The sequence below is a fragment of the Antechinus flavipes genome, chromosome 1, assembly GCF_016432865.1.
Source record: "Antechinus flavipes isolate AdamAnt ecotype Samford, QLD, Australia chromosome 1, AdamAnt_v2, whole genome shotgun sequence".
Classification (NCBI taxonomy): Eukaryota; Metazoa; Chordata; class Mammalia; order Dasyuromorphia; family Dasyuridae; genus Antechinus; species Antechinus flavipes.
Window position 1 is genome coordinate 184457368 of NC_067398.1, and position 27729 is coordinate 184485096.

The 27729-nt window shown below is 33.2% G+C and overlaps 1 protein-coding gene across 8 annotated transcripts in view; it reads right to left on the bottom strand.

Moving 5' to 3' along the window:
• MCTP1 (multiple C2 and transmembrane domain containing 1) overlaps positions 1 to 27729 on the bottom strand; it is a 697990-nt gene that overhangs the window by 175594 nt on the left and 494667 nt on the right. For all 8 annotated transcript variants that reach the window (XM_051993794.1, XM_051993777.1, XM_051993761.1 and 5 more), the window contains one exon: positions 25759 to 25878. In XM_051993794.1, the coding sequence (XP_051849754.1) occupies positions 25759 to 25878 (120 nt within the window). The remainder of the gene's footprint in view (positions 1 to 25758; positions 25879 to 27729) is intronic.

The following is a 27729-nucleotide window of genomic DNA, read 5'->3' on the forward strand; positions in this document are numbered from 1 at the left end:
TGTGCCGTGTTCTACTGTTCTTGATGATGGGCATATCTGACAGAAAGATTCTGTCAGGATTAGCTCAGGAAAAACACCCCCAAGGAGATAATTTGAAGACATACTGAGAATTTGCCTCAATACATGAAAATAAACAAGAAGTCCTCAGCACTCTCTGCACACTAAAAGTTACCACCAACACTATGCCACACACCAGGGGATAATCTATTTCAGCTAATTAACACACAGCCATACACAACATTGTTAGAAGTGGTTGCCACTTAGGATTGATTTAGTTGTTGCTTTGCTTAAAAGAGACTTGGAGAGAAAAGGCTCTGCAAAAATGTGAAAGGAAAGAAGAGATATAATAAAGGACACTGTAAAAACAAAATTCAAAATATAGGAAGGATTTTTAAAATACTGAAGGCAGTTATCATCAACGAAACCATTAGTCTTTTAGAAGGGACATTTCTTGGTCAATTTAACTAATTTTCTTCAACATCAAAGATAATGTACAAATGCATATATATGTACATTTGCATATTTACATGCACATAAATCCTGGTGGATATATGCAGTAGTATATTATTACTTCATGGGAAAACAAGATCTTTGCAAAATGTTAACATCTGGAATAAACAGATGAACTATTTCAGCCACATCATTTAAAATTCTTAAAAGAAAAAAAAAACTTCCTTCCCATGTTTCACTCGTTTTTCTCCTTTTGCTTTCTTTAGATTTTAACATTACATAACATTATCAATACATTGGCAATACTCAGTATTGAAAGTACCTAATAGTACACAAAGACTCTTGTGATAATCCTAGTTAAGGATTTAACTCTTTCCTCCTCACTTGAGTCTTCTCACCTATAAAAAGAAGTTGTACCAAAGTCCTTTGAGTTTTTAATCTACAAACCTATGTAATAAATTCTCGTGTTAGCCTTTTTTACAATGTAAAAAAGGACACAAAGAAGCCACTTGCTTCAAAATATTCTTCAAACTCAATCTTAGAGAGTTTCTGAACTTGCAACATCTACAATAATACAGTTTATCTGTTGCCACAGACAACAGATTTAAAAAAATGTACAGATGAACATTGAGACGTTTCATAAACGTCTACAGTGAACCCTTTTCTAAAAAAATATAGACCATTAATTCAGAATTTTAGATAATTCTGATTCTATTTAGGGCTGAGATTTCCCTTTGCTCTACTGGCAAAAGAAAAGATCATCTAATAATGCAAATAGGATTGCTCTGTGGGCTCTAGCAGTGCATAGGACACTGATCCTGGAATCAGGAGGACCTGACTTCATATTCAGATACAAACACTTGACACTAGTTGTGTAACCCCATTGCCTTGCCTCCCCAAAAAACTGCTCTTTATTTAAGTGTATTAAAGCAGTCCTTTATTTGCAAAAAATAATTTGGTTATTAGAAATTAAAATCTTTGCTACATAATACTTCAATTTCATTTCATTTCAAAAATATAAAAATGTGCCTTAAAAAAGGTATTTTAGGAGTGACCCTATATGTATATTCCTTGAGGATAGAGACATTTTGTGGTTTTGCCTTGCTTTGTATCTTCCGGATTTGCCAAGATTCCTGGCTAAGGTTTAAATGCTTGTAGATTAGTGTGTTGACTAAAAAGAAAAATTCTCCAATCGATGTCTGTTTTCAACTATTTTACAACTTTTAATAGGAAGGATGTTCTTGTGGCACTAAGAGTTTAAGTGACTTATCCCAGGTGACACAACCAGACTGGCACAACTTGAAACTTACACTCAAGTTTTCCTCACCCAGAGGCAAAGTCGCTATCCATTTTATACCAGAGTGTTTTTCATTTTTAAAATGCTTTCAAACATTTCTTAAGACTTAGCATTATTTCAAGTCTGACCTTCCCCATAATGAACTGGAATTACCTGGCATCTAGGTGACACAATGGATAGAGGTCTGGGCCTGAAGTCAAGAGGATCTGAGTTCAAATTTAGCCTCAGATGTTTAGTAACTACATGAACCTAGGTAAGTTACTTAACCTTGTTTGCCTCAGTTTCCTGATATGTAAAATGAGCTGGAAAGGGAAATAGCAAATCAATATCTTTTCCAATAAAACCCCAAGTGAGGTCACAAGGTCAGACACAATCAAACTGAACACAAAAAATATATTCTTTACACTGGCTTTGTAGAAATTAGAGTTATAAAAAGAACAAGAGAATAAGCCTCAAATACAATATAAACTCTTCAGGTGAAGAAGAAAAGACTACAAGTGCTTTATAAACTTTGGGAGAGACTATTTTATATTATAGTGAATAATATGTAAGAGATATTACATTGTTTTTGTATTAGGAATGATCATCAGGTTTCCTCAAAATTTAACTGGGGACCATGAACTAAAAGAAAGGATTAGGGTTTTTTGAAGAAGCTCTGGACTATGCTATTTCAGCAAATATTTGACAAATGTAATTAATAGAAGTACCCAGTTCTATCTGGGAAAAAAGAGGCCATATATATCAAAGAATATTTTTTGGCCAACTAGATAACTCATTCTGTATTTTAACTATGTTCTACTTTTTGGTCTTTTCTTTGCATTAAAATTCCCATCTGCCACAGATAAAATAAGAAAATTGGGAACTGACATGACTTTATTCTCTTCATTTTTTTTTTCTGAGGGAGGTAGTTCTTTTAAATAGAGAAAATACTTGCTTCATGTCCTATGTGCAGTTCAACAGATGTGTGCAAGCTTCAATTTTATTCAATCAATGAGTTGACCTTCAACATTGCACTCATTAACACTCAAAGTAATTGAATTACTGTGTGTGTCACTTTAAGACTATATTTTCACTTTTGTGCCTAAGGTGACAGAGATGTACAAGCAGGTATACTCAGAAAGGAAGATGGATTGAGGGGGAGGCTAGAGTGTCAGGATGTCAGGCTAGAAATGTCATTCTCAACAACCCCCGACTGCCAGATAGAGAAACACATCTAAACCTTTCTCATTCAAAAATCTTACTTTATATTGATCAAAAGAACACTGGTTTATCTGTCTCCTCCCTTCCTCCCTCTGCCCCAACTATTTTCCCTCTGCTTCTTCTTTTTATCAGTCTGAAGAAGTCACTTTCTCTCTTACTACCCTATTCTGATCTCTCCTCTTCTCAGATATATTTTCCCTTTGAAATGTTAGAACCCAGGATGCCAACATGGCCCTCTGCCCACTGGATCAACAGAGCAGCCCACCTGAGATTTTTAACTCCATTTTAAAAATCCAATTAACTCACATACATGAACAAGGAGGTCATTAAGACCTGAGCACCTGCTCATTGAACAAGTGACTACAGATAGACTTGACTCAATGAATAAATGTAATTGAATCTGAAGACAACTGAATATATAAACAAGTTTATATGATCTGCACAATATGGATTTCTGACCATGTGACTTACTACTGACAGATCTGGACAGTTCTGTGACATTCTTCTTCGAGTACTCTGGTCAAATAGACTACTAACTACCTATAAAGTAGGATATCTCTTCTCACAAATGAGGAGTGCCTTTTACCCCATTCTTTACTTTCTAAACTTTAAAAAATGATCCTTTCTGAGAATATTATTTTAAGCTAGAGATATTGTGATCTCTAAAATTCAATAAGAAGAAAACTTTAATTCTTAATCTGTATTTTTAACTTTTAGATGAATTACAGGGAGAAGTCATGGTATATAAAGAGCTAATTTCAGAGTTAGGAAAAGATGGATTTAAGTCTCACTTTTGACATATACTGTTTAAATGGCCCTAGGTATATTTAACCAAGTGTTCCAGGCAATTCTCACAGTTACAAAACAGATTCTGATCTCCATTAGTAGTGGGAGTTTTCTTATGCAGAGTACCTTATAGCAGTGAAATATAACTATCATTCAAAAAAAAAAAATAGGCTACTGCCTTTTAATCATTGACTATTTGAGAGTTCCTCTTATCCATTCCTCTTTTAGCCAAGAAAACAAGACCATATCTTTACTTACAGGATAATTGTTATCCAGATAAAAATCTTTATTGAATACAGTTTATATTTTTAAAAATACATCATAAACAGGGAATAGAAAGAAAGAGACAGAGAGAACCAGAGCCAAAGATGCACAGAGATACAGAAAAATTTGGGAAAACACATGATTAAGGTGATATAATGAAAAGAAAAAAAAAAAAAGATGATTGTATTATCTTCATGATGGGAGTTAGTCTCTTTCTTTTCCCTCTCATTATTCCATAGGCAAACTGATCACTGCAGTCTAGATATGACTGCTTGGCATTTTTTCTAAAATATTCTATTGACTCGATCATTCTAAAAATGAGAGAACTGATGTGAAGGTAAAATATCACAGAAAATGCCTGCTTTCTCCCCGCCCATTGTTCTCCATATTTTTATTTACTATTATCATCATTGTTATTTTTTTTACAGTAATTGTGTTTTCATTGGTCTAGGGAGTTCTTGGGCAGGAACTCCTACTAATGCAGACTGGTTCCTGTTCTTCAGTTTATAGTCAGAATGAGTTGCTCAGGGCACCAAAAGGTTATGATCTTCCCAGAGTCACTCAGTCTTTCTGTGCCTGAGGCTGAACTTGAAGCCTGGTCTTCCTATGAGATCAGTTCTCTGTCTATAAAACAAAGGCTAAGATATCAAAATTGGATTCTTAGACCAATGCTTTCTTCTTTGGTGAGGTTAATTTCAAACTCTGCAAAGTGGTACTGATATATTACTGAAAATGAATCAGTGGTATGAAAGGTACAGATGATGGGGATATTTCTGTGATTTTCTCATGAATGGGATACACTGGAATCTAATTAAATTTTTTAAACTGAAAATTGGAATACTGACAAGGTAAAAGATTTTATGTTTGGTAATGAGAATAATAGGTGAATTCTCTCCCACGTAAAACTTACTTCAAACCTTAAGAAGCATACTGTACAAGTAATATGAATAGGAAGAAATTTATTTATAGATTCAGTGAAATGTGGAAAATCCTTGGCTAAGAAATTCCATGGCATGACTTGGTGACAGAGGAATAAAATAAGTTTTTGAACTCCATTTTTCAGTTCAATAAGATTTTCAAAAAATTCGATATCCACAAATGTGATATACTAATCCCCAAACTGAGAACCAATGATGAGACTGTAATATAAACATAAAAAGCCATTTTTCCCTACTGGCAAGATATGACTACAATAAAACTTTAAGAGAGTTTTTTCACAAGTACTTTATTAATTAGTATTTTACTAGTAACAATAAAAAAGAATAAAATTCCAAATGTTTTACTCTTGAAGCCATGATTATCATTTTCAATGATAGTCAAATGTTTTTTAGGAGCACATATTAATCAGTACCAAAATGGGTCTAAGATTTTTATGATGTTAAGGGACAGGAATTATAATTCTGAAAGGATCAGGAATCTATTATTCTAATAGCAGCATGTGCCACTTCCCATAGTCTGTGAAATGGAAGCTTGGGATTTACTAAAGGGTATTGTAGCATGTATTCATGCTAGACAAAAGTGATCCACTTTTGGGACAAAGCTACAGGAGAAAATGATGAGAGTGATTTGATTGCTGAAAAATAACAAGACAAAAATGGTAGCATTACTAAGCTGCCAATTCTAACTAGCCACGATATTAACATTGCTGCATGGGAATAAGGCAAAGCTGGTTAAGACTGAACAACAAATAGCATATGCCCATTGCATTGTTAAGCTATGACAAAATATGGTAGGAATTGTATACTTGGCGACATAAGAAAGTCACATTTATTTTTTTCTGAAGGGCAAGCAAGTAAAACAAATAATTGCCTTGCAGACAAGGGGCCTGATCATTTTCAGGATTTCAAGTGATCAGCCCAGCTGCTCTGCCGGCCCAACTTACATCAGGTCACTCAGGAAAGGGCATTCTTCTGTGAGGGAAACAGTGAACCACACGGCCAAACATCTAAATACATAATGTTTAGGCCACTGTTTTAAGAACACAGATCATCATCAAAGTCTGGAAATTATGCAAATAACATTGCTTACATTTAACAGGTCTGTGCTGGTAAAGACTTCCCGACCTAAATAAATAATTGAGTCTCTGGGTAAATGAAGAGATTTTTGTGGTGCAAGGTTGCTACCTACAGGCTAAATTGTGGAATGACATTACGATTAGGAAAAATTGAGATGAACATTTTAGACTGCTGAAAGGTAAGTAAGGTAAGTGACAGAGCAAAAGATGAAAGATTTAAAAAAGAAAAACAAACAAACAAACCTCCCTGTTAAGCACCATGTACTTTTAAGGATGTGTAGATTTTTTTTAAAAATCATTTTACCTCATTACCTTTTAGGGACAACTCTTTCTTTACCTTCCAAAAAATGCAATTAAAAGAAAAGAAAAGAAAGTTCTCTCTCATAAAGCATTCTTGAAATAGGTATCTCTGATTATTGCTGAACAAATTTTATGATTTTCTTTAAGATTACAATTTGGATTAGAAGAATCACAAAAGTTGGACTTATTTTATAAAATTTTAACATATTTACTGAAAATGCTTTTGCCTGAAACTAAGATTTATTCTTCCCTGCCTCCTCAATTTTCTTCATCCCACTAGAGAAACATATATAGTAAAATTTATACTCCCTATAAAGTCCAATAAAATGTGGGCTTCCAAATATAATGGTTTTTAGATTATCACATTCTTTGATTATGAAAATAAAGATACAAATCTTTTGTTTACCTTTCAATAAACAGGCACTCCTTGCATTTAAATAAAATTTATAATATATTTATTAACTTTGGGAAAGTGCATTATTTTGCTTAGTTAAATAGTAATAATGAGTTATATTTGTTTTCCTTTTTAAGTTGATTTTTTATTGGTTTTTTGTTTTTAGATTACCTAAATTTCCCTCTATATCCTTTTGTTTTCCAAGAATGTCATCCCATATTACAAAGATTTTTTTCCCAGAGGAAAAAGAAAAAAAAGAAAAAAACTTAGCAAAACCAATTGAGACATTAAAAATAGTTATTATTTGCAAATTTTTAGAAAGGAGGGAAACGGAGATTCTGTATTGTATTAAAAATATATCTTTCATTGAAATTGTGAGGTTTTTTTTTTTTGGAAAATTATCCCGTTAGATTACAAAAACAAAGCAATCCCCAAAATAGATAATATTATAAAGATTGCCATAGGCATCCAAGAAAATGAAATATCAGCAATGACATTTATATTTCATTTACTAGCCAGTGATATTATTCATATTTCTTCCCAAATAAAGTATTAAAAACAAAAAATTTTTATAAAATTAGTTTGCAAAGTAACTTTACTCAATTTTGTTGAAAGTAAAAGGTTAGGAACAAGTGGCCATAACATGAATAATTTTAACTGAATTTTAAAAAAATCTGTCCTGAACAAATGTTATATGATGAAATATCTAGATTATTAGATACATCATTGTATATAATATAATAATGAACTGAATTAAATTTAATTAAATGTAGCAGAATCTATCATTCAGAACTTGTTTATTTTATTCTGATATTTATTATTATTATTTTAAAATCACTTTCACCTTTTTTAATGGGCTTCAAATAGAAAAAAAAATCCTAGAACAAATCCCTATCTTGCTGTTATTTTTTTATATTTAATATTCTATCGACTATTACAGGGGTAAATAGAGTAACAGCTTTTTGAATAACTAAATATTGAATAATTAAAATATTAGGAAGTAAGCTCATCTTTCACAGGCTCGCTAAGCATTCTCAATACAAGTCTAGTAACAGTATGAGGGGATAATATGTAGCACCTCATTCTGTACCCACATGATTTTGATTTTTTGTTATTTATTGTTGTTGTCAACTTTTCAAGAGGCATTTTGAAAAAGAATATAGAAGAGAGCTACAATCTTCTCAGAGCAAATTTTCTCTGATGTTAATATTTTATTCCTCTAAAAATATTTTCTACCTAGTTCTAGAAAAATATAGTTACTTTTTCTTCTGATTGACATGATTCATATTTTTTTCTATTTAGTACAACTCTTAAATGAGACTAGGATTAGTGAAAATGTTCATAGTGTGAAAGGGAAACATTAATTTAGAGGGGAAAAAAGTTATTAGCTGCCTGATTAAGCAAACTAGATTTTAAATCACCCGCCTAAGCCTTATTATTAATGACTTGCCTGGGGGTGAATTAACTTATTTGTGGTGCTCTAGTAAAGACCCTAACATAATTGCAAACTATGTTAAGGGACCAAGATTTTTCTTATCTGATTTTTTTGGATAAGTTTTCTTGAGTGAAATAGAAAAAAAAAAGTGATCCTACAAAAACTACATAATGGGTACAAATACACCTTGAGTGTATCCCTCAACATAAAATACATTTATTTGTAAGAAACTTTACAACTTTTCTTTGTATAGATCATTGCAAAATGCATTCCAAATCAACTAACTGATTTTTAAGTGTAAACAACCTTTGAATATATGAAGAAATTGATCAATCTAAGCTGTAAAGTCTATTTTTCTTTGGCTTGGTGTGTTGCATACTTACATTTAAGTGCTATTTCTGTGTTACCAGTATTCTGTTACTAAATGTGCCCTCAATCTGAAAATCTAACTTCCCTTTCATATGGCGATAAATCTTATGCCCATACTTTTTTTTTAAATCTGACTAGGAGATATACTATATTTCTGTTATCTTTTCTACATTTTCAGGAAAACTTATTGTTAACCTACTTTCACAAAATGCCAGCCAAAACCCAAAAATCAAATCACATCGTTTTCTTTATGATAGCTCTGTGATCTTTGGCATCATCCACTATTTTCAAAACCATAACAGAATAGATAACAAATATATGACTCACAAATTATCAATTATGAAAAATAATCTGGTTCAGAAAGCTGCTTTAATGTAAAAAGATGGATTACCTGTCAGAAACCAATAATGCTATTGTTTGTGAATCCAATCTTTGATTTGGTCATTTATGTTAGGAAACAAAAATGATTTTTAAACCACATTACTTAAAAAACACAACCTAATTGTCATAAAGGTGAACATTCAGGGGGAAAAGCCAGATATAATCTGTCATTCTTGAGACAATTTATATTTTTATATTCAACTTAACCTATAATTTTAAACCTCAAGGACACACAGCAAGAGCTAGGAGCATCTGAAGGAATACATGGAATAACAGTGTTAATTCTGTTGTAGCCCCATGGTACCTTGTCATGTGAAATTTAGAAAGATCACAATTTAAAGCTAGGATTCCTAATTATACAGGGTAATCCTAGATTTTAAAGTTGAATTTGAGTAGTTCTATTTTGAGATGAGGGTTTTCCTTTTAGGCTACTATATTTTCTACTCACAAGAGCATAGTGAGGAAAACGAACATGGAAAAGTCTCACTGATATTGTTTGTTTCATACTTAGGACATGCAACAAAGGAAATGGGACAATATATACTTAAAGACTGGATCAATGGGTTATGCAATTGCTAATGAGGTATCATTTGAAGCATTCTTCATTATTGTATTCTTCTTGCCCCCAAATAGTCCACTGTCACCAACACCTGGACTAAAAATCAAACCATTAGAGTTTTTTGTTCCAGAGATCAAGATTATAACTGAGATGGCATAGTATTAGGGGACAGAAATTTAGAGGGTTCTCAGAACTTCACTAACTCTGCAGTTTAAAAAAAACAGTGAGCTTAACACCTAATTAGCAAGGATAATTAGTTAAAAATTAGGAAGCCAGCAGGTGGCACATTTTCTCTCTTTGTAACTCCATTCCATGTGAGCTTCTGCCAGGCCATTCCTACCTTCTCTCCTTCCTCTAAGTAGTAGCTTCTCAGAAATGGGTTCATTTCATTCCAAGGTCTCAGGTCAAGAAATTCTGGTGTCCCCTTTAATAGTAGTATCTCTGTGCCTCACATTTCCACTCCAGAACTTGTCTTATATATTTGTAGGTTACATATATCTATATGCATATAGATATATGTAACCTGCCCATATCTTTATTATTATCTCCCATTAACACATAAACATATATTAATTTACTAGACTATCTAGTTGATCCCTTCTTATGCATAAAACAAGGTAAAAACTAGAAAAATTTCAGTGGAATAGAGCATAGGTACTTGGTGAAAGGAATAAAAGTTCCTGCTTCGTGGTAAAATGAAGATAGTGAGCTGCTCAAGCTGGGTGTCTGGGAGATGATAGAAGAGTTTAAAAAGGAAAATGGTCCTGTGGATGAAGGGGAAGGAGAATGTCTTAAAGAAAAACTCTACCTATTGCCCGTTTCCTCTGCTCCTTGCATCCATGTGACCTTGGACAAATGACTTCATCTCGTTGGGCCTCTTTCCTTATCTGTAAAATGAGGGGGGTGGACTAGATGATCTCTAAGGTCCTTTCCAGCTCTAAATCCTGTGATCCTAAGAGTTTCTCTCCCTCCCTACTCCATAGCTCAACGGATTAAGTGCCTCATAGAAGAAACACTGGGAATTTTGAAATAAACAGGAAAAGGGCCTGCACAATGCCTAGTGATGTATATTTCAAAAGAAAAAAAGATTCTGTACTAAACCTTAGGGTCAGCTTCCGACAGCTTGCCCATGGTGTGGGCCGTGAGAGTTCTTGGATGTATTCCTGCTTGGCTCTGAAATGTGAAAATGAGGTTGGGGGATGGGTAGGACTAACTATATATTCCTCAATTATGTCAACTGCTAGCTGATGAAGACCTGTTATAACTAAGTTTTTTTTTTTAATAGAAAATGTGCTAATTGACTAGGTTGGAGCTCAGAAAGAGCATATGGTTAGGATTTTTGATTACCTAGAGTAGATCCCCGGCACCAATCAGCTACATGATTGTGAAATAGTGTTTTGCTTTCATAAATAGTGTGCTGACTGAGGGGCCACCAACTTGCATGATAGCTTTCATTCCTATTACTTGGACATCCATTAGTCCCAAGAAATGTAACTGTGCAAAGAGGAAGTCTATCAGTTTAAGGATCATATCACTTGGCTATCCACCCAAACCTCCATCCCACACTTGAAATGTTGCAAAACATGAGTCAGATCCATAAGGAAATGCTTTATTAGATGCCCCTCCCCTCCAACTTTCCACATGTGGAAAAGATAGATGAAGAAAACCCATGGACCTCATTTCCTTCTGTAATGAAAGAGAAAAACAAAATACAGTAGCCAGGCACAAATCTCATGAGGGAAGATCCCAATAAAGTTTCAGTTCTGAAATTTCTGGTTGGTCAAGAACTAAGTCAAAGGCAAATCTAAATACCAGCTTTGTGAGGATGTGTGATTCCATTATTCACAGTATTAAACAAAAAACCTCCTTTTCTAATGCCACTTTAAGCTAAAATTCAAAACAGGTGTTTAATGCTAAGGCTGTAACCCAAATATTTCCCCTTATAACCTGCAACTCTGATAAGACCTCTCTCGGAAATATAATGATTACACATCCCTCATATGGGTTTAACAAACCCCTATTTTCTCCTTTCCTTTCCATACAATGTGGAGTCTATTTGTACCCATTCAGGGCTAAATTACAGATAAAGTTACAGCAAATTTGTTTTCTCAAAAAGGCAGTCAGGCCTAATATCCCTGGAGTAATAAAAGCCTTGTCTTTCATTCAGAACTAGAACTGGCATAATTTTCTCCAAGAAACAAACTCTACTTCCTGTGACAATGAGCCTGTTCTTAAAATTCTGAATGGGCTACAGCTCAATTTGCAGGTGTTCAGGTAGAAAGGCAAGAGGGCATTTGACCCCCCAACGGGCAATTGTTGCTGTGGTAGGTAACTTCAGTCTGGTAGTTATATCATTCTATTAGATAAGCTGCCAGAGTTTTCAGCTCTGAATTACTGAAGGAGGCTCAAGTGAATCAATAATTTATACAGATATATCTCATTCATTCTGATGGTATAAAGATACATACTAACAGCCTGCTGCAGATACAGAACAAAGCCAGAGACTTTATTTTTTTTAAAAGAGGGAAAAAAAAGAAAAAGAAACCCTTTTATTATGTGAACAAAGCAATTACGTAATAATAATGATCTAATGACTTATTAATTTTATTTTCCAACTGCTCTAACAAATACACTGATGATATAAATAAGCTCTTTATGAGTCTCAATGAAGTTGCTTGGTGAATATTTATAATCACCCTTTACAAATATACTCAGATTGATTTGAAAATAGAATACTGTTTTATACAGTAACATAATACTTTCAAAAAATAACAAAGTTGCATTAATTAACTTTTTGAGCTAAGTCCTTTAAATATTCTATCACTATAGATTTCTGGTACAAATTTACTTTCTAAAAGATGAAAATCAAAGGCATTTAGGGATTGAGTACTAAGAATGTTGTTAATATAGCCTTATGTTGTTAATCATTATCTGGGGAAAATTATATTGTGTTTCATACACTACTACTATGACATTTTTATTAACTCATAATCCCTGTGCTAACAGTGGTGCATTAAGCAAGTAATAATTAAGGGGGCAGAAAATATTAAAAATGCCTTTCTTTAAATTCTTCAATCACATTAAAGGGAAATCCTGTAGCACAAGAATTTAAGGAGAAAATGCACATATATATATATATATATATATATATATATATATATATATATATGTTGGTTAGCATAAGTGCATTTTATTTGTATGTATGTGTACACATGTATATTTATGATAGCCAAAATAAAAATTAATAATTAATAGTTCTAAGGCTGTTTAAATAATACTACCATAATTTTTTGTTTCACTGTCCATAATAGCTGTTAAGGGAATTAGTTTATTTTAAAACATGATAAAAATATCTCCCCTAGCAACTTAATTAGAAATGGTGTCTGTTACTTGACATATCTGAATAGGGGGCTTGACGTCTGCAGAAAAGATGTATCAGGAGTTGGTCCCTTGCCCACCCCACCTCTGTTCAAGGCCCTGTCTATGGCTGGATGGGAAACATGCATTGATTGGCATTCAGTTCCCTCTGACTGGGTTTAGGCAGACTGAGTGCAGAAATAATTAGGAAATGGACCCAGTGGGAAGAAAGATAGTAGTTACAGGTACCCACCTCTCCCATATGGAGAAGATATCCATACTCCCTTCTCGGAGGAAACTCCTTCCATAATACAATAGAGATTAAGTCATAAAGCAGGAGGGAGGGAGGAGGGAGGGGAAAAGAGGAGGATGAGAAAATAAGGGAAAACGGTGCTACTTCTAATTCAAAGACCTTAAATCTTTCTAAGTTACACTCTGGAGTTGTTCACAATAGTTAGTTAAAATTTATGTGAATAAGACTAACTCAACGATACTTTCGTAAAAAGAGTATAAGGAAAAATGATAGACTATCTCCTTTCTGCCAGCCAAGAGAGAGAAAGATATGTTCCCTTACGATCTCATTAAGATGATGAAAATAATGAGTGTGAATCTCCTTGTAAAGGAAGGCATAAATGTATCCCACATTCACCTTTTTATTGTGCCTAACAATACTGCATTTATTTTCAGCTGCGTCTGATACTATGGTGGGTTTTTTTGTTATAATATTACAGTTTTAACTTAAAGTTTTACTTCTGGAGTCATCATAGTCAGTCAGTCGATGGAGGTTTATTGAGTGTGGATGATAACAGGGGAGGAAGATCTGTTAATGGCAACTGAAATACATTTCAATCAAGATAGCCTGAATTTACTCTCTGTCATTCGTTCTAATCATAGATTTAAATACAGACAAATAGAGGTAGCTATTTTATTCAGTTTATAATTTATATTCTTCACTTCCTTAAATGGGAGTCAAACATTGGCATTCTAAAAATCACATTTCCTAGAAGATTATGGAGAATAACTATAAACCAACATGAACTGATTAAAAGTAGGTTTGTAACTTATTTTGTGTCATTGTATCTGTTACAAAACTGCCAAGTAAATATATAAATTTTATACAGATTTTGCAATATTGACTGAATTTTGAAATATTGCCTAGTAGTAAGAAAGATATAACTGTTTCTTTGTCATTGCCTCTTTGTGTATTCATTGCTAATAAAGGCTTAAATTATTTACATATTCATATACTTGAGGATTTCAAAGCATTTTATAGAGATAATTTTGTAAAGACCAATCTATTTAATAGAACTTCACTGTCATTCTATCAGTTTCATTGTAAATTATACCTCCTATGGACAGTTCATGTAATAAAGAAAAAAATTTTCATATTTCAATGGTAACTCAACTCATTGTCAAATTCTTTGCTAATTTGCAATAATTTTGTTGTGGAGTTCTTGATAACTATATGATTTTAAAGTAAAAATGAGTAATAACAAACAGTGAAGCTTTGTTACCTAGTTTCTCTAAACACGGGGCTTTATATGCACTTTGGAGATTTGGGGGGTATATAGGTTTTCCAAGGTTGTCATTAAATCAATATGGATCAATATGGCTGATTCACACTATTTCATAAGCTCAGTGAAAATATGCTTTTGAAATGAGCCACAAAGAAAACCTAGATATGTTCTTAAAGATTCATTTTTTTTTTTTTGCGTGTGTAGAAAAACCAAAAATGTTGCTCTGAGGTCAAAAAGAATTTTTATTACTCTTTTCTTAAATATACTGTATCGTAAGATTTTCCATACTTTTATTATTTGTTAAAACAAATGACTTATTTTTGCACCTTATATTTTAAGAAAAGCAGTGTGTTTCCCTCCTAAGCTATCAGAAAGGCGATAAAAAAGTACAGATATTGCTTAAATTCCCGGTATCAAAATAAATGTGAATTTATTATGCCTAATAAGCAATTTCAGCTCTCCCACTGTTAACTCCCTATTATAGGTACTCTGGTCAACAATACTGGGGAATGATTTCTTTAAGATGCCTATATAACATTATTAAATCACTGATTTGACCCTTAAAATTGACTCTAGATTTGTGAATAATCCAGCTATACAGATACTGACCATCTCATAAGCTACTATACCACTACTTTTACACAGAGTTCTCAATCTTCCCTACTCCTGGAGACTCTTTGCCTCTAATTAAGCATTTTGTAGCCACAGAAGCTTCTATACTAGAATATTGCCTTCATCTTTCCCCCATTCCATGAATTCTCCCTTTCATAAACCATGGGGCTTTGTGGACCATGACAATATAAATTCCATGGCAAAATGTATTATGAGTTTTGAGAAGTTTTTGGAAGACAACCCATTTCTTAGGCTTTGAGTTTTAACTATACACTTAGAAAAAGTTTTCAGTTATCATTGTGGCTAAACTCTCAGGCTAAGTCCTATACGTCTTAGAGAAACTAAGAATGAAGGAAAGAAAAAGCATGTGAACCAGATTATTTGAACCAAGATTCTCGTGAACAGAAGGGAAGACATGAAGTTCTACTTTCATAAATTAAAGTGATGCAGAATACAGTGTTTTTGCAATCAAAGACTCTTCATCTATATTAGAAAGAAAGGGAAAAATGACTAGTTTCTCATTAATTCTACTTTGCCTTTTCTTTCAACCTGATCAAAAATGAATTCAGAAACCAGTTTGTGAAGTAATGAATTAAATGATGAGGTCCTCCTTGAGCATTCACAGAAACTTTACTATCTACTGCCTAACACAGCAGACCAATTATACTATATTCTCAATAGAGTCATTTATGCATTACTAAGGGGCTATTTACCAAGGTGATATATCATCTTTAATTAAAATCAAAATAATTTCTCTAAATAGCTATGTTTATCACTGATTTCTGATAATCTCCAAATTTACTAGCAGAAAATAGATGAAAAGATATTTGCTATCAAATATATATGAATCATTACCTCATTTAGACCATAAGAATGTAAAATTGTAAATAAGGACAGGCTATGTTCAGATTCAAGGCACTATGTTGTATAGCATTGGTTAACAGATGACAGAAAAAGTTTAGAAATTCAGAAATGCATAAAATATATGCATAGATTTATATAATATTAACATATTTTATCTTTTATCATCATCATAATTCAGAATTCTTGTCTGGTGGGAGAGGGTCAAAAATTTTATGCAGATTTTCCAGGTCTCAGGGACAATATTCCCTTAATCTCCACAATGTCATCCTTTAAAATGGATTCTTGTCCTACCTCTATTGACTTTGACACACCTTAAGATCCTTTTGTCTATTCTTCCAACTAAAAGCTGAAAGGATAGTAGAGCTTAGTGAAGTATGTATGTATATTTCTGACATGAAAGTATTCACTTAAGAATGTGCAAATTATGTTTTAAAGTGCAGTACTTTATAAGGAGAGATCCTAGTAGATCCTTGATGATAAAAGCTACATGAAAAAGGCAAGAAATAACCTCTAGACCAATTCCTTCATTTGGAATATATCCATAGGAGAGAAAGCATTCATTGTTCAATCCCACCCTTTTAAAATCCTCAGAGACCTTTTTTTTTTTCCTGTTGAAGAATTGGGCTCAATATGTACTTGATTATTTGGGATAAGGCAATATTAGATCATTATTCAGCATGATTACTTATGGCTTTAATTTGCATTGTATGCAAAGTATAGGAAAATAAAACCAGATTTCATTATTAAAAACATGTGCAACAACATGGAAGCATGTGTAGCAACTTAAAATTAAAGCACACCAAGGGTCAAGCCAAAAACTCAATTAAAGAATGAAATCTTTAAGAAAGCCATCATTCTTTTTTTTTTTTTTTTTTTTTTTAATATGCACTAAATGGACTGGACTTGTGAATCCATTGGTATGAGGCATACCCAGAAAGGAAACTCCCTCTTCCAGTGTAGACCCAGAATGACTCTGCAATTTGTAATCATGGCAAATTGGTTGGGGGCAATGAGGTTAAGTCACCATCCCACAAGGCCACCCAGAGATAGATCCTACACCTAGATCTTTTTCTCAGAAGTCAGGTTTCTATCCATAATGCCAGGCTACTTTTAAGTTGTGCCATATTTTACTTGGGTCCAAGTTTCTAATTGTATACTGATACACTTCCTACTTTTCTCTATTTTTTGTTTAAAAATTATTAAATGCCCTTCTTCCCCTTTCAGTCAGTTCTTGCTGGGTTTGAATATAAGAAGTAGCCACTCTTCAAGCTTTCCATTGTTATTTTTGCTGGGATTTACAGACAATTCATTTTCTGAGTATTAGTATATTGTAGTCAGAGAGTTAAAGATGTGATATGTAGTCATTGTTAACAGATTGGGGGAAGACTAATCCAATTCTTGATATAACTTTAATATTTGGTGCTCTCATCTTCCTTAACAAATGTCTTGATTAGCTTTCCATGTGGAACTACAGTTGATAACTTCCATGAATCATTTAAGATCAATATTTAGCATGAAGTAGCCAAAGTTATCTCAATCTCCTTTTACTTTTGCTTTTGAGAAAATTAAAAAAAAAATCTTTGGGGAATTGATATCACATGAAGTGTAATCATGCCTACTTTATTCTTACCCTTATTTTTACTACACAAATCTACAAAGGTATGATTATTTGCTTCCTTTTTTTCTTTTCATGGCATATAAAATAATTAACAACATTTAAATTGTGGTTTCAATGGAGAGGAAGAGAATAAGCATTTATTTAACACCTAATTTGCATCAAGTACTAAGTGCTTTATAAATATTATGTCATTCTATTTTCACAATAACCTAGAACAGTGGGTGCTATGACTATTCCCATTTTGCAGTTGAGGAAACTGAGGCAAACAGAGAGACTTACAATCATACAGCTAGTCAGGTCTTCCTGACTGCAAGCCCAATTGTGCCACCTAGATGCCATGATCTCAAGATGGAGATAAAGTGTGTTCCAGCTACCACTTTGGCAAATAATGAGGGAGTTTTAAGTGCATATAGGAAGGCAGAAAAGCATAGAGAACCTCATTGGTCTAAGAGTAATCACAAATGCTTCTATATCCCTTAGTAATACTTACTCTGAATTCATCTTCCAATAAAAAAGGATAATAACTATATACCCAATTTCTTTCTCCTGCTCATTTCGGGCATTTGTGACCATCATCACATGCCAGTTTAAGAGAAGAGCAAGAGAGCTTGGGTCACCAAAGTTTAGTTGTAACATAACCAAAAGAATGCCCTGAAGCACCATTTGAGTCTGACATCTACCCCAATGCCAGAAAAACCTCCTGGGGGCATATTTAAGTAGGTTTATGCATGAGGGAATATAGCTTAGCAGCACTCCACCACAGTACAAAAATATAGAATCTGTCTTGCTCACATTATACATAAACCCATTGAAAGTAGCTTTCCACAGGTTTGCAAAATCATATTCTTTTGCACATAGAGTTTATCATAAGGAAGAGACATAATAGTATAGTATTAGTATTTAATAAATGTAAATAAATAGTATTTAATAAATGTAAAATAGTATTTAATAAAATGTAATTAAATAAAATATAAAGGTATGGAAATTAGACTAAAAATTCAATTTTCATTGAATGAATGGGAATAGGGTAGCAATAATTTGAGGTTTACAAAAATAATAAGCTCAGTGTAGGCTTGGGGGAGTCTATCCACCAATCAGCAATGAGCATCTCTTCTAGCCTCTGTAACTCAGAGGTCCTAGGGAATCAGAAAGGATGGAAGTAATTTTTCACGTGATGTGTTTAGATCTGTACTACTTGTTAATCACCATTTGTGCCAACAGTTAGTCACGTGTTTGTGATTTGGTGTCAGGAATGGTATTGTGGGAAATGACCTTACTAGTTTCCCCTTTTCTGGCTTTCTGTTCAAGGTCATTGGCAGAGGAAAACCTAATGATAACAACAACAATATAATTATGATGATGACTGATGATTATGATGACAATTATTATGTGCTAGGAACTATGCTAAGCATTTAAAAATATTTTGTCATTTGAGCCTTCATTAACCCTGAGAGGTAGATATTATTATTCTCACTTTGCAGTTGAGCAAACTGAGATAAGTTAAAGCTAAGTACCTAGCCTAAGGTCACACAGCTAGTAAATGAGGCTGGATTTGAACTCTTATCTTCTTGACTTGACTAAAGACCTATGCTTTATCTACTGCACTATCTTGCTGCCCAGTATAATTCTACAAGTAGCATACATATATAAAAAGAACTTTCTTATCAGAAGATCTGCCACCAAATTCTAGGATTTTTCACATAGCCCTCTTGGGTAAGAAGCTCTGGCATCAGCATAATAGGAATGTGACCTGTATTCATAGTAGTCAAAAAGCCATGATTTTGGGGGAAAGAAGCCGAAATCTTTATTATCTTTTAGTTTCAAGACTTGATAGATTAAGAGGCTTTCCCAAGTGTGCACGACACATTTATAGACAATCTTTGCATAGCTAAACTTTTGAAATCATCTTACTGAGCCTCCCCTTTTCTCTCCAATCCCTGCCCATCCTACGGATCTGACAGTCCTTGAAATGTTTATTTCAGACACAGAAACTACCATTATTTATCATTTTAAAACAACTAAAAGCCTGAGTTCAAAACTTGGTAAAAGTTTTATGTATGTATGTATCACCTATCAAGGAGACTCATTCCAGTATAGAAGATAGCCCTAGAGCCAGAAGACATCCTCTGTGACTATGGGCAAGTCATAGAAAATTTTCTAAATCTTACAGTGGCAGATGAGTTGCAAACAGGCTTCGTTGGGGAAACAGAAATTTTTTAAATGCCAATCAATTACTAGATCTTAACTAAATCTTCTGTTAGTGCCACAAAATTCTACTTAAAACCTGACAAATTAACTACCCATTCATAATACTTATAATTTGTTTTTGTGGTATTAATTTCCCTTTGAAATGTTGTTTTCCCTTGCATTATATTTTATCTGAATTGATTAATGGCACTTAAGTTTTATATTTCAATGTCTCAATTAAGACATAGAGATGATTTGAATTCTCAAAGGCAAACTGCAAAAATGGGCAGGTTCCATCTAGCTGAAAAGGCTTCACTATTCTAGTGATAGCATCTGTATGCTAAATATATATAAAATTGCTCATCAATAGAAGATTGGCCACCAGCTGATTAATTTCTTAGTTATGGTTACTCATAAATCATGTTAGGTTGACAATCAACATTAGACATCAAGAACCTTTTGAAGTATCAATTAATAACATTAAAGGAGAGTGGTACAATGAGAAGCATATTGGGATTAACGTCAGAAGGCTTAGATTAAAATGCCACCCCAGTTACTACCTTTTGTGACAGTGGGCAAATCTGTATATTCATCTTTAAAATGAAGGGATTGTAGTAGATCATGTTAAAGAAGTCCTTGCCATCTCTATCCTTCCAATGCTGTTAGGTGGGATGTGCCTTCCTAACCAAAAACTCTGGTGTGGCACATAAAATGTATGGCTTGAAGTCAGGAATTCAAATCCAGTATCAGATACTAGCTATGTGATGCTAGGTAAGTCACCTAACCATTCTCAGCCTCAGTTTTCAGAATTATAAAATAAGAATAATAATAGCACAACCAGCAACCTTCTTAGGATTATTGTGAGAGTCAAATGAGAGAAAATATGTAAAATGCTTTACAAAAACATTAAAGTGCAATGTAGATTCTAGTTATTGTCACCATCATCATCATCAGCAGCAGCAGCATCAATCAACACATTTGTAAATAATTTCATATATACTGGCACCTGGGCAATTGAATTGAATGATTTTGCTTTTAAGAAAATAATAGTTGTTTTTGTTTTTAAATAAAGTCAAAATTTATTCCAGAGAAAAATATAAATCGGTAGAGGAGAAAGTATTATAGAAGAAATTAGTAAGTTTTTTTTTTCTTTGGGGGAGGGAGGTGATGATAGGGAAAAAGCCCAAAGCACAAAGAGAGGAAAATTCAATGTAGCCCTGCTTTAGCATTGGTTGGGCATATGGTTCTTGGTGTCCTTCTTTATCAGCATTTGTATAAAAAAGTGAGAAAATATAATTTTGAACATTTTCACCTTTTCTGCCAGAACCATAAAATAAAAATAATAACTAAAATAACACTTTTTATAAAAACCAGAAAGCTGCTTACAAGCTGCCACAAGTGTGAACTACATTTTTTTGCTGGTGTGATTTAAAGCTATTGATAGGTCCCTTAATGTAAAAAAATAGAAATTTACAATGAAAACTTAAACTGACCTTCAATTTCTTCAGATCATAACCACATCTTACTCATTCTTACTCAATAAGAAAGTCAAGAGATAAAGACAAATTACATAGATGTGCATGTGTTTTCTACATTTATATTCCTTCTAAAGTTACAGTCCCCAAATTAGACCTTGAACATAAATGCTATTCAAAAAATCTTTAAAGCTTTAGATAATGCCTATAGAATGACACCTAAGGCTTTTCCTGACTCCTAGTTATTAATTTATTTATTCAGGAATCACTCACTATTTGCCTACTATGTGCAGAACACTGTATGAATAGCTGTCCATCACTAAAGCTTAGCATCATCCTTTGCCTTCCATTCTCTCCCCTAAGTACTATTTGCCAATATTAAACCATATCATATCATCTGCACACCTCATTTTCCATCTTCCTCTTGTTGGCTAATGGGATTCTTCTGTGAGTAGCCATCCTCTTACAGGATCCATTGTGTTAGTATGCATTTGCTTTCTTGAAAATATGGAATGAATGAAAGTGGCATGAAACCGAAGGCAAGAAGGACCGTTAATACAACCTGGAGGGAGGAGGTTGATGAAATACAGTGCTATAACTCTTTTAATCATAGCTGAGGAAAAAAACAAGTCTGTCTTTCTACACAAAAGAAGCATGTGGATGGCTGGAAAAGAATAGAGAAAAGGAAACATGTTGGCTCACAAAACCTGTCTTTGATTCTCTCTGGGAAAAGAGGGTTGATAGCAACTGTCCTCCAAATGAGAAAGAAAACAAATGTATTTTATGAGTAACAGTTAAACACCCATCAGGCAATTAGAGTGCTTTATAAAGGCAGTTTTGGAACACAAGATACTTGAAGATTAGGCATTGCTTCATAATTCAAGTTCATTGTTCCTCTAAGTAAAATATGTGTCTCCCTTTAGTTATTCTCTCACGAATTATACTTTAAAGGCAAAAGGACATTTTTGATAATGCACAGCTTAAACTTTTCATTAAACTACAAAATTTAAATTCTACCTTTTTGTGCACTCTGACATTTTTGTCTGGCATTTTCATTAATTTTGCGACATACATAAATGTAGCTGAAATGTTAACTGATCAATACTTTGTCTCTCTCGTGTAGCACTAGAGCTCTGTTCCCCAAGGACCACACAGCAGAACAGAAATTAAATGTGTAAAATATCAAATGTTAATGTTAAACACAGCGGCACTTACTGTATAACGACGGAAAAGGCTAAAACAATTCCAAATGGACAGATGGTACCACAAATTATCTACAATCACATTTAAAGATTAAAGTTTGTCCTGTAAAATAATTCTTTGACGCACACTGAAGTGTGTCCTTTTACTGATAGCTCAGTTGTCCAATTATTTCTGTGCTCATTACAGTGAGAGATGACAGTCCTGGAAAGGGAGAGACTATGTATTTTTTTTTCCATGTTGTACCCACTGACATCCATAAGAACACAAATGTCTGGTCAAGAGCCTGATGAAAATTAGACCCAATTTAGGAGATGTTTCCACATCTACAATTGGCAAGTCTAACAGAAGAGCTCTCTTCCCTAAACTGTGGTACTTTGGCCGCATGATTTTTGGTTATTAAGAATATTAACACATATTTTTAAAAATTTCAAAATTGTTTAAAAAAAAATTCACAGACTGCAAAACCATGGGAATTCATTCAAAGAGTTACGCTGTTTTACTCACTGCATCTCATCCTGTCCAACGTAACATAGAGGTAACAGCAAAACTTTTGAAAAAGTGGCCCAAATGGAATTATCACTATTATAATAGATTTATATATTTCAGCTAACGGGGAAGACGGGAACAATATGTCCTTTTAAAATGATATACTATTCATATACTACTTCTAATGAAAAGCAGTTTCTGTTCAAGATTAAATACTGTTTCTCTCTTTTTTTAAATGCCCTGGTTACAAAGGTTTACAAATTTTCATTTTTACTTAAACACATTGCTTGCTAATAATAAAAATTTTAAAATACTCTGGAAGGGCCAGTTTCTTTTGCTGAATCGTTACAGAATTTATAACATAAAACAATTATTTTAAGAAGAAAAAAACCAATTCCTGAGTCCAACAACAGCTTGTGTTGTCAGATTTCAACCTGATGGTCTTAAAAAAATATCTGATTGACAGGCTATTGGAAACATAATTTTGAATGGAAACATAATTTCCACCAAGTTTTAAGTTATGATGTATTAATTGTTTGATAATAAACTGTAGGCTTATCATCAAACAAAATCTCTAGATGGACATCAATATCTATTTTTGTGGAAATCTTTTCTTCTAAAATGTAAGATACATTCTGCCACCTTTTAATCAAAACAGATGATATTGAACATAATTTAATCTTTCTTAATTACTCAAAATCATCACTGTGATCAGTCTGTTTTTTGTTTTTTTGCTTCTTGTTTCTTGTTTCCTCCCTTATTGCCAGTTTTCAATTTTCCCATTGTCATCATGATGACCGCACTCTATCCTTCTCTTATTTGTTGCCCGTAATCTGCTTTTCTCTGGGAAGCCTGATGACCAAATGTTTTAAGAACTACATGATAAATAAGATTTAGTAAATTACTGGATAAATAAAAATCTAAATTCCTGACTTTAGAGGAGAATCTATTTGCTAGTTATTTGGACAGTAAGATACAAATTTTAATGAAATCACAGATTTTGAGTTGAAAAGGGCCTCAATGATCTTCTAATCCTCCCCTCTCTCATTTATTAGAAGAGAAACTGAGGCCTTGAAAATATAAGTGACTTGTCCACCCATATCCTTTGATTCCATATTCAGCATCCTTTCCATAATACCTTACTGTTTTTACATTCATCCCCAGTATATGGGGCTGTGTTCCAAAGGGTTGAGCTTGCATGAAAAAGACTTCTTTAAAAATGGGATCTTGTTATACTTCTAAAAAAAGTAAGATCTGATTATCTTCCAATGAGTCAGTTAAGAAACAACACCTTAAGGGTGTCTTAACAGTCTCTTGGGAGTCCCTTACAAGAGTCTGCATGCAGGGTCTTAATGAGAGTTTAGAAATCTGTCTGCTATTTTGAACTCACTTTATCTGAGAGAACTCTGGGAGCCAGTTGCAAAGCTTATGTATGAAGCAATAGAAAGCTCACTTGAGAAATCACTGTATTCAGAATTACCTAATTTATTGCTAAACAAATGGCTTAGTTGTACTTGTTTATGTTTTCCTAGTTCATAAGCAGTCTGTGGTTCTTTCTCCCAAAGAGTAACTCAAAGATGGAAGCTACAATCTTGCAGTCTTACTTTTGCTCATGTGTTATAGGTCTCCAAGAGAATTATGGGTGATGGTGGCAAGTAATAAACAAAAAGAAACTCATTCTCTATTTTTCAAATTACCACCCAGCCCACCTAGCAAAGAGGCAAACCAATTTCATCTTCCCCAACTCTCACTAACCTGGCGAGTGCAATGCTACTATGAAAAAGTCTCTGTAGAAAGTAACAACACCATGCTTGTTTGCTAGATTAAACTATTTTAGCTCCCACAGAATCTGCTATGTTAAAACTTCATGGTGACAGCAGTAGCTTTCCTTATGGCGACAGAAATATGTCAATGGGAAACAGGCAACCTCACTTTCTGGTAACTTGCAACACAAAGAGATACCCTTTGTTCCAAGAGCACAGACATTAATGAAAGTTCTATTGAAAGACTGGGGAACAGATTACAAAGTACTAAAAAGATGTACCCACGTTACTCTGAATGGTAATACTAAATCCATTTGTTACTACTGTTAGAGAAAATTTTGAAGACAACCCTAATAACAATGTAGGCTACCAAATCAAGGATTCAACAACATGGATATACTTTCATTTTTATCAGCACCAATGTGAAAATATAATTTAGGGATTTTAAAAACAAGCAATACATTGAAACTTCGAAATCTTTCTCACTCACAAATTGCGATTAAACACAAAAGACATTTCTCCCAAGTCCCACTTGAGACAGGGGGCAGGCATCCTGGATCTGGGATTCTCTGGCTCTGTGACAGTTTTCATCAGCTCTTTTTAAGTAATTGAAATAAAAGGCTATAGGATGGACACTTCTCAGGGAGCTATTCTGATCCATTACAGTCTCCCTTGCTGTTTTTTTTTTTTTTCTCTAAAAACAACCTGCCACCTTAGAAATAATAACATTTCTCTTAAATAGGTCACATCAACTTCCCATTGATTCACATTTTTTTTCAAATTGCCAAAATAGCCTTCCTAGTGGTGTTAGATACTCTTTTTTAAAAGTAAATAATAGAAAGAAATAAAATCAAAGCATAAATTGTCAGATTTAAAAAATCATAGTAGCAAAGGTTTTTCTTAGCTATGCTATAGCAAAATGGAACTCAGCAACATGGAATGATTTATCTTTTTTTTTTTTTTAACTTTATCACTGAGATAATGAAAAAAATTGCTGTGATGCCTTATTTCTGGATTTTTGAATTTGGAAGAGGGGCAAGCATTCTTGATTTCAAATATTATACAATCCATCAAATTCTGGCCCAGAGCAAATCTTGTAGCTTAGTATAAAGATAGGCATTTTAAAATGGCAAAACTGACGTAACTCTAAGTATGGTCACAGGACCATGTAGCAATTATTGCCGAATGCAGTGAATAACCATGGAAAGCAGTCCAGAGTGATCATACCACAAAAGCAGCGAGACTCCTTGGGGGTGAATCCCAATCGAAGCAACTGTTAATGTAGTAGGCAGCATTTACCAGCACCATGACACAGCGCTTCATCCGGATAAAGTTTCTGAGCAGCAGCTGTGAGGAAGATAGAAAAAAAGTGTCAGAATTAACCAAGCTTCAACCTAATCTTCTTGCAGCTCAATTTGCTTAAAAATATGAATGGGATAAGTGAGTCAACTTAAAAGGCTCAAGTGATTTAGCTTACATTTAAAAGAAAAGATGCAAAAACCAAGTTTTTGGTTTTTTAAAAATTGTTACACAGAATTCTTAACATTAATCAAATATTCTTCAAATTCTTATTTGGGTGATAAAAAATAAAAAGGTCAAATCATCTTCCAGAAGTAAATTCTCTAATAAAGCACTATTAGATATGAGAAAAAATATATCATTTAAAAATATTAAATGAGTTTTAAGATTTCTGTGTAATCATTAAGAGACTTCACAGTGAAATGCAGTACTTTGAAATTTCTCTTTCAATATCTAATGCAAAAATTTGCAAATTATAACTTCAACATATCTATATGAAATTTTGTACCTTTTTATTTGAATTGTTTTTTTCTTTTTGTTATCATATTTCTCCAGATATCTACTGAATAACCATTCTGATCACTACAAATCTAACCAGTATAAATTGTAAGGTAATTTTCTCACTATGTATGAATTGAAAAATTAAGGAAAGAGATATTCTCTTTAATTGTCTAAAAGAATATCTTCTCCCCCAAACCATTATGTAGGGGAGTGAATCATTTCCTTTCAGTTTGATTTTAATGCTGTCATAAAATAAAATTGTAAGAAGTATGGCTTACTGAATCACTGGCAATATTTGTAATGACAGAACTACATCAATCATTCAGTTTAGCTCTGCAGGTTAATTTTTAAATGCCCTTTTTTGCTAAATTAAAGTATTTTCTAATGTCAATCTGATATTTTTAAGATGAGAAGTAGCTGTGTAAAATTTACTGTGATCACCATTTACAAATGTGTGTATGTGTATGTGTGAATGTGTGTATGTGTCTATGTATGTATGTGTATTAACAGATTTTGAAAAGGAGCTCATATTCTAGACTAAATAAAGTATTTGGAATTGTTTTCATTGCCAGTCCTACTAATGGACACTTTAAGAAATGGTTTTGTTATAATCGTGGAGAAGTGCAGCATGTAGGTTCTAAAATGAAATGACACTGCATTTATAATTAATCCATTACTTATATTATTCAAATCATATCAAAGAGTATGGTAATCTATTATAACTCAAATTGATTGGACTCCTGGAATCCAAAAGGTTTGAAAATGTTGAAAAGTATAGAAACAGTTTTTAAAAAAGAATTATCATTATAACAAAACAAAAAAAATTGATAGAGTAAAATTTTACAGTCAAACTAAAAAGAATTCATGTGGATGCAAACATTTTTTTTTAAATGAGATGTAATTGCACTTTTTTCGTCATCTTAATTTGGAAACAGATCTAATTTAAAATGACAAGCATTTTCTTCATCTGATGAAAAATCACATTTATTGTATTCAGTGGCCTTAGCTAAAGATTTTAATGTATTTGCTTTTAAAGTGATATCACATTTAAAACCTGATTAAAGGGAAGATGACAACCTTATTGCTCATAAAAAGATGGAGTCATCACTCATCAGTTTAAAAAGAAAAAAAAAAACTTTTACTAAATACAATTTACATACACCTGCATTGCACCTGTGAATGGATTGTACATACATATGAACTCAATTTGGGATATGTTCATTTACATATTTCATGGGAACCAAAAATATATTTTATGTGATAATGATCATTTTTTTTTCTTCTACAACATCTGAATATTTATCAGGATCTGTATTACCTTTCTCCCATCCTCACCTCCCACTGGCTTTCCCTTGGATTATTCTGAAGGACCCACAACAGTTTCACATAATCTGATGA